General features: G+C 40.0%; 1 protein-coding gene across 1 annotated transcript in view; it reads left to right on the top strand.

Moving 5' to 3' along the window:
* The first annotated feature begins 4429 nt into the window (after positions 1-4429).
* The window catches only part of LOC147709475 (serotriflin-like), a 260350-nt gene continuing 256179 nt past the window's right edge, over positions 4430-8600 (top strand). The window contains exon 1 of the mRNA XM_086925499.1: positions 4430-4488. Coding sequence (XP_086781625.1) covers positions 4450-4488 — 39 coding nt within the window. The 5' untranslated portion in view covers positions 4430-4449. The remainder of the gene's footprint in view (positions 4489-8600) is intronic.

Below are 8600 nucleotides of genomic sequence, written 5' to 3'. Positions count from 1 at the left end.
AACCCTGATCCTTGCCTTCCGGGCAATTCATGGAACTGGCCCGGCCTATCTGAGCAAACGACTCAAGATATCATCTTCAGTAAGACATCTGAGATCTAACAGCCTTCGCTTACTGAACGTCCCCAGATTCAGGCTTACCCGAAGTGGCGGCAGAACTTTCACCGTTACAGCTGCCAAGCTCTGGAACAGCCTACCTCTAGACCTTAGGTTCACCGAATCTGAGCAAGTCTTCCGACGCAAACTAAAAACCTGGCTGTTTACTAAACGTTAACTAAGAGCTCCTTTGGAGCCCTTGGTTTTCTTTTCGGATGGACATGAACTAGGCAACCCTCTCTTGTGATATTCCTGTAATCTTAGCGCCGGGACACCCCCGCTGGAGGTAGCCGCGCGCTTTATAAGCTTCAAAAAATAAATAAATAAAAAATAAAATCACCCTTCTATGGGAAGCACTTAAATGCGTCATTCGAGGGCCCTTTATAGCAATAGCAGCAGGAATCAAGAAAGATAGTAAAAAGAAGAGGGAACACCTCGACTCTCAAGTAAAAGAATTGGAGGGGGTCCATCAGAGAATGGGCGTTCAGGTTAGGCGGCAACGTTATGCTGCTAGACAGCAGCTGAAAGCCCTTGATTATGACAGGGCAGAATACTCGCTTCTGCAAACTAGGCAACGTTACTACGCTGGAGGTTACAAGGCCGGAAAACTCCTGGCAACTCTTCTTCGAGGTCAGACTATCACTAGACGCATCATGGAGATTAGAAGCAGTATCTGCAACTGACTACACAAATTTGGAGCGGGCGACCGCTTCTTGCAATGGGTGGACTGCATTTATATGGACCTCCAGATGAAGATCAGGGTTAATGGTGTAACATCCTGACCGTTTGGAATTCAGAGAGGTAAGCAACAGGGTTGCCCCCTATAGCCCCTACTTTTTGCGTTTTACATGGAGACGTTTGCAGAGAAAGTTCACCAAATCCTGAGAATATCCGGGATTAGAATGGGGGATAGGGAGCATAAAATGTAATTATATGCAGATGATGTAGTCTTATTTTTGACTCAACTGGCATTCTTACTACCCCTGTTAATGGAGAAACTGGAACTATTCAGTTTAGCATCTGGCTTTAAAGCCAACATCCATAAAACTCAGGCTCTGAGCTTGACCCTCCCTCAAGCAGAACAACAGGCCCTTACGGCACAGTTCCCATTCCAGTGAGCTACATAGGGTGCCAGTACTTGGGTTTGCAGCTGTTCCCCACCGTTGTTAAGACAGCCCAAGCGAACTATGCTACCCTCCTGGCTGGGGTTAGGAATGAACTCTCAAATTGGAAGAGGCACATCCTATCCTAGCTGGGCAGGCTGGCCTCTATGTGATGCAGACGTTGCTGCTCAGACCACCGCCCAACATGTTGTCACAGATGCAACGCCTTATTATCAATTTTAACTGGGGAGGTAGGAAAGCGAGATTGGCTCGCCATTTGACATATCTGAAGCTGGACGGAGGCTTGGGTGTCCCGTGTTTGGAACAGTATTTTCAGGCAGCACAACTTAGATACATGCTGGAGTTGTAAAAGCACTGGTGCTTTATAGACCGCTTAATAGCGGGCATACACATCTGGAAGGTCCGGTGGGTCCTCCAAAAGCACTGCACCTTGGGGAGTATATGTGTCACCGGTCATAAGGACCAACCTAGGAGTGTGGGATAGGGTACAGGTACCATACGGCCTTTCGACCCCTGTGTCCCCTCTGACACCATTTATAGGCAACCCCCACTTCCCACCGGCTCACACAGGGAAAGGCTATCTCCACGGCAAAAGGCCAACTGTAAACGCATTGGGGACTTCTTTGACGAAAACGGGGTAATGGAGTGAAAAGGGATCCCTCGGAAGGCGTACTGTAAATATCTGGCTCTCCGTCATTGGGTAACCCAGCCACAGATACGACCCCATGCAGGTCGCTTTTTAACAAAGTTCGAGAAATTGTACATTACTAGAATGTCAGACAAACAGCTGCTGTCATACATTTACGTTTTTTTAAACACCCTCAGGCAGCTCAGTAAATTTCCTGTGCAGTGTACGTAGGAATCTGAAATGGAACGCAAGTTCTCCCCCAAGGTATGGCATAATATCATACATAGGGCCAGAGCCTCCTTATGCACCGCACACACTTATAGGGGATAGATCTCTTTACCCTCCCCTTTCTCTTCTACTTTCTTCCTTTTCTGCCATTATTTCTAGCTCATACGAATGATCCCTACAGGCCGGTGGATGTAGGTGACAGCTAATGTAAGCTTGTCTTTTCAAAACCAATAAAAGGATTTAAACCATAAAAATACAGGAACGCGTGTCACGCCTCCAGACGGTGCTGCTGCCTATGTACCCTTAAAGCTGCACTCTTATTCCTGAACCAAATGCAACAAATTGCTTTTACAAGAGCCACTTGCTGCACAACTTGTGACCTTCTGCCAAAAAGCAAACGTGAGCGCTTTGAAAAAAGGACTATTTGCTTTTTGAAGGTCTCTCCATGCAGTATCATGGTGTGTGCACACTTCAGATCAGAGACTGCCTGCTTCGAGCACCATGGGTGCACACGCATGCGCACCCTACCAACAACAATGATTGTAAAGCCGAATTACTGATAAATTCCGCCGCTCCTCTGGTGGAATATCTGCAGTGGTTAGTTTCTAAACAGGGCTGGAAGAGGGAGAAGTTCCTCAATGTTTAAAAACCACTACAGATTAAACTGCAGAGCCCTGCATGTAGTGTCACAATGCCCCAAGGACCACGCAACAAGATTCCTTTATAATGCAGGTACCTTTATTGTTTCTCTTGTCGCACAGCTTCTCATGCATCCTACCCCTAAGCCCCTTGGTCCTGATCTGTCCCGCCCTGCTCCCTTGACCGGATGTGGTGTCCGGTGTCCCCTCCCCACACCCCTGACCCCAGGGTCCTAATGCCCACTGTCTGGGCATGACATTGAATATGGAATCAAAATAGATATATTGCAGAACTGTAATAGCCACTTTGCACTTTGGTGTTACAGAAGCAGCTTTTCAGTTCCCGTACCCCTGAACGCCAGTAGAGGTTCTGTGCTGGTTCACTCACTGAAGGCAATCCCTCTTTTACATGATGGTAATCCTCATGCTAATGAAAAGGCACGCACTTCTTCAGGGCGAAACCACACCAGTCCAGTAAATAGAATTGTTATGGATTGTGTATAATGTGTCTACCTAAAACTGATTTAGGGGTGAAATCAAAGACTGCACCTCCCCACACTGTACCACAAGGATTCAGTGGCTCTGACGGCTCAAGCTCTGTTTGTATACCATGAGGTGCAAAGTGCACACCATGTTGTTTGCAATGAAGGCTTTGTTTCGTGATTCTACTGATGTAGTAATCAGCAGCACTGAAAAAATCTATATTGACACGAGTCTGCAAAACCCCCAGCCTCCTGAACATTAATGGAACAAGAGGCAGATCTATTACACTGCCTTCTCTTCCAGAATGCATTTTTGTAAACAATTTTAGGTTAAAAAAGCAGGTGCTGCTTTCAAGAAAAGGAGGATGTCTGAATAAGCATCCATTGACCACTCTCTGATCTCCCTGAGTCCAAACACTATTACCAAATGAGAAAGTTGTCCTACAGGGCCAGCTTCCCTATAGGACAGCTTTGCCTTCCGAATCAGTTACTAGCCCACCTAAATTGGGGACTGGTAACTGATCAATGCCTTGTGATCTCAATTGTGCTCATCGACCACTAATACATTCTGTTGCTACTCATAAATCAGAGGGAAATGCCTCTTTGCTGTCAGCTCTGATTTGCAATTCTGAAAAGATTGCAGAAGTCGTTTGAGTTGGGAAGACTTTTCTGACTTGCAAAATATAAGTTGCAAAAAGGTTTTTTGCAGTTTCAAGTCCTGTGACATTTGCAACCACAAAATAGCCTTTTTGCACCTTGCCCTTGAATAAGTTAGAATGAACGCCTCCATCACAGATACTGACTGTTGTACCTGTGTATATGGTACCGTGATCTGCAATGGCACCATTCCAGTCATTCAAGGGACAAGAATGTCCTGACTGGCTTCAGTGACGTCAAGGATTGAACCCAGTCTTCCATGGCTCTAAAGGATTCTATACAAAGCCAGAATGCATTGGAAACTCTCCATCCCACTGCCAGAGTGTGCCACAGGAGACCACTGTTCCCTGTTGGCATTGTAAGGTGCACACCTGCACACTTCAACAGTGTGCTTATGTGTGCCACAACTAAGATGTCTCAAGGTGTACGGCCAGGACTTTACGCCTGACGCATTGTTAGTTATTCCATTTCCAATAATGGTGGAACCATGCATATTAATGACCCAACAGAACACACATTAACAAATTCAACTTGAAGATGTTCAAATAATAAAGAAACTGTCACTTTCCTTTTCAGAAATGGATACACTGCTACTAACCATGATTCTGGCCTTGGGACTGCATTACTCCAAGGTGAGGGTAAGAAAATTAAATAATATTTTAGGTAAGACACATATTTCATTGATCAAATCACAAAGGTACAACCATGCAGAATCTTGTGTTATTTAGGAATATGTAAATAATGTTTATACCCCCATAAAATAATAAAACATTTTAAAATAGCAGTTTGCGATAAAAAAAGATGTCACAAAAATAAGTACTGGGGATACAAACACAGAGCCACGTCAACACACAATTATGAAATACATATTGTCACGAATCATGATTCCTTTTATCAATGCTTTTCTTTCTCAGGCACCATGCAGTGAAGAGTAAACGGCCACACTAAACACAACTGGACCACGCGTGCCAGATATGAGTAGCAGGAAAGCAACTCTGTATTTGAATATGCCTAGAAATGACATATAGGAACACGCCACTTTTCCCTCTGTTTCATGTAGGCAGGACAGAACATAGAAAGTGTGCTTCTGTTTTCCTTTCCTAAAGACACATGGGGCATCAGTGGCATAACAAAACTTAAGCCCCCCTCTACCCCTGCAAAGCACATGAAGGTCCCCCCAGGAAACCAGTCAGGATCTCTCTGGCCAGGGTCCCAATGACTGTGCACAGTGCCGGAAGGGGTCCCCTGGGCCTCCACCCCACCCCCCAAGTGGGCTAATGCTACACCTCTGTGGGCATACATCAGTTGAAGATGCAGAGCTGGAAGTTGCTAATCTACTAGTAAAACCCTTTAACAGCAGGTTTGCATATGTACATTTTGTGTAGTTTTTGGCATCAAAAGTGGTAATCTTGTGTAAAAATGGCTCATATTTTGGTTTGTTTTTAAAATCAAGGAAGTGGTCAACAGTACCTCCTGACTTGGATGAGAGGCACCAGGACTCCTTCGCTTTAGACCAATCTCTTTCTTTGAGACATTTATCTACTTCCCTTGTGATAGATCTCGGGTTGACACACATCTTATACAAACTAAAGTAAACAACCAACATTTGAACCATGGGTTAACACATGCATGATTCAAAATGAATACATCTTGTAAGCATATTCTATAAGGTACAAAATCTTCAGTGTACCAAATTCTGCACCAATATACCAGGGGTCTGAAATTAATTATCAACTTTATCTTTCATACCTATGTCAAGGTGCAGTGGTAATACGGATCCAGTGTTTTAACAAATTTGTTTTCTGCATTAGACAGGGCTGACAAATTGGTACAACCCCACAATTCAGCACCATATTGAGCTGCACCCATGGCTTTTGCTAGATACGAATCACTGACAGAATTTTGATTTCACAAAAATCGACCTACTATAACATCGAGTCTCAAACATCGATATCACTAATATCGACACCCTATACTTAACATGAAAACGAAAAAAATATCGATCAAACTATATCGATGCACAAAAATATCGTCTACACAAATATCGTTAACATTATTTTCGACTACCATAATATCGACACTCAATACTACATATAGGACACTACAATAATATCGAATACTAAAATTTCGATAGCACTATTTTCGTCTATATAAAAATATCGATTGCTAAATAATACTCAATTTTTAATATATAACACCAATAAATCTATTCTCTTAGTAATACACACATTTTAAAAGACTTCACTAATTTATTTTCAAATTATTAAGTAACATTTACTATAAAAAATTGTGTTTTCGCGCACTAACGATATTTGGATATAAACTCATTGTAAACATACTTTTTTTTATACTTAGTACTCATTGTACATATTCTATATTTATTACAAGAGTTTTTTATTACATAAATATATCATTTCAGTTCCTCTAGATAAACAATATAATAAGATATATCTTAAATGTTTAAGTTAAAAAAAATTCAAACTAACCAATAGTAACTCGTCTTTACATATCTGACCAATCAGATAGCAAACCTAATTACACATAGACTATATAAACCAGTCACAAACAGCCATACAACTTGCAGGGAATATTCTTCGTGACCACATACTGCCAATTTTGGGAGCACCATCTATATTCTTCTGTGCAAGAAAATTCGTCCTGAAACTACAAGTAAGTAATCATATAGCTCTGTTAATAAATTCTAATGTTTTTTTACTATTACTTATAGACCAAGATTTTTAACTTAAATTGTTGTTTCTTTATGTACTTTGCCTTTAAACAGACTCTACAAACAAATCAAGTTATACTTCAACTTCAAGATACTGGACACTTTAAATTTAAAAAAGGTATCTACATATTTTTAGTATTTACTTAACGTTATTAGACAATTAGTGTCATAATTTCAAACTCTCTAATTTGTTTCTTCGGCTGTAACTCTTAATACATATTGTGAAGCCAGAATGTTTAAGGAAAAAAACGTTACAATGCTGTGTAAAAAATTATTTATTCCTGTTCTTAAATATGTTTCTTTTGCTTTAACTCATAATACATGTGTCATCCCAGGTTCTTTTCACCAAATAAGTAACAATGCTTTATAACAAGTGTGTATGGTTTATGGAAGATATAAACGCATTGGTAATTTTCATAAACTTTCTCTCTAAACAGACCTCAAAGCTACAGAAAACAGATAATTCACATCAAAGAACAAACATTCTGCTACTACTCTAATTCTCTTGGTAAGTTCAGAAATAAAACATAACAAGTCTTTATAAACTCTATAGAATATACTGAAACAAAAAATGACTCTTTTTATGCTTCTGTTAGTATTATCTTGGAAATGTCTCTTTTAAAATCCAAATAAACTAAAGTATTTTTAGAGACGTTATAAAGTACCAAAAATGTAACCAAAATAAAAATTGTAACTTTTCCTATAACATACTTAATTTTTTTTCAACAGACCGTGGCAATAGGACCACAACATCGGACTGAACAAGCACCTACTTTCGATACATAGAGCATTACTACTGGTAAGTAAATTACTAGAAATAGTACTTGCTTTATTTAAAATCTTTTATACATTTCACATTTTGTTAATATTTGTATATTAACTTTTCTAGATATCAGAACTCAAGAATGACTGATGATGCAAGATTTATTACATCTCAGAAAGGCAAATTTTTGTTATGCTATATGGGCTACATTTATACTCAGGAGAAACAAAAAGACCTTAAAGTGAATTGGAAATGTACGAAATATTACTCCAATAAATGCTATGGCCGTGCTACAACAAGGGAAACTAGTGTTATTAATACCACTGAACATAATCACCCACCAAACATCTTGGAAATCGAAGTGAGATCCACTCTCGAGAATATCAAAGAATTAAGTAGCAGATCAGAACTACCTACCAACGTAATTCTGAAAGAATTACTACCTGAAGTTCCCAGAGAAGCAAGAGGTCAGCTACCATCTATTGCTTCCATTAAAAGAACAATAGCAAGGACAAAGAAAGCAAGTAGACCCAATATGCCAACTCCTAGAACTTTTGAGGAAGTCATAATTCCGCCTGAGCTTGTAATCACTCATAATGACGAGCCATTTATTTTTTATGATAATCATAGCAAGGACAAAAGAATAATCATGTTTGCAACTAATAACAATATGAAAAAATTGACAGAAAGTGCTACTTGGATGATGGATGGAACTTTTTCTATATGCCCAAAACCTTTCTACCAATTATACACAATTCATGGGCAATATCATAATACCTGTATCCCCTTCATATACTGTTTATTACCGAACAAACAAGCCACAACTTACTCGGAAATTTTGCAAAAAATAAAAGAACAAACTTCTGACTACTTCCCAATGAAAATCATCATAGACTTCGAACAAGCTATGATTAATTCTATTTTGAAAAGTTACCCACACACATCCATTCAAGGATGTTATTTTCATTTCAATCAATGTCTCTGGAGACATTTACAAAAATCTGCCCTTAGTGTTGAGTATGCAACAAATATAACTTTTGCATACCAAATCAAACATCTCATTGCTCTGGCATATGTACAAGTAACTGATGTGGCAGAACCTTACAATCTATTAATTGAAAGTCCTTTCTACACCCAAAATGAGCAAAGACTTGCCCCACTTTTAGATTACTTTGAGGACAACTGGGTAGGAAGACTACATAGGTCAGGCCACAGACGCCAGCCTAAATTTTTAATTCCCTGGTGGAATGTATATCTAC

The sequence above is a fragment of the Lissotriton vulgaris genome, chromosome 6, assembly GCF_964263255.1.
Source record: "Lissotriton vulgaris chromosome 6, aLisVul1.2, whole genome shotgun sequence".
Taxonomy (NCBI): domain Eukaryota; kingdom Metazoa; phylum Chordata; class Amphibia; order Caudata; family Salamandridae; genus Lissotriton; species Lissotriton vulgaris.
The sequence above is the reverse complement of the archived record's forward strand: the minus strand, read 5'-3'. Positions and strand labels throughout refer to the sequence as shown.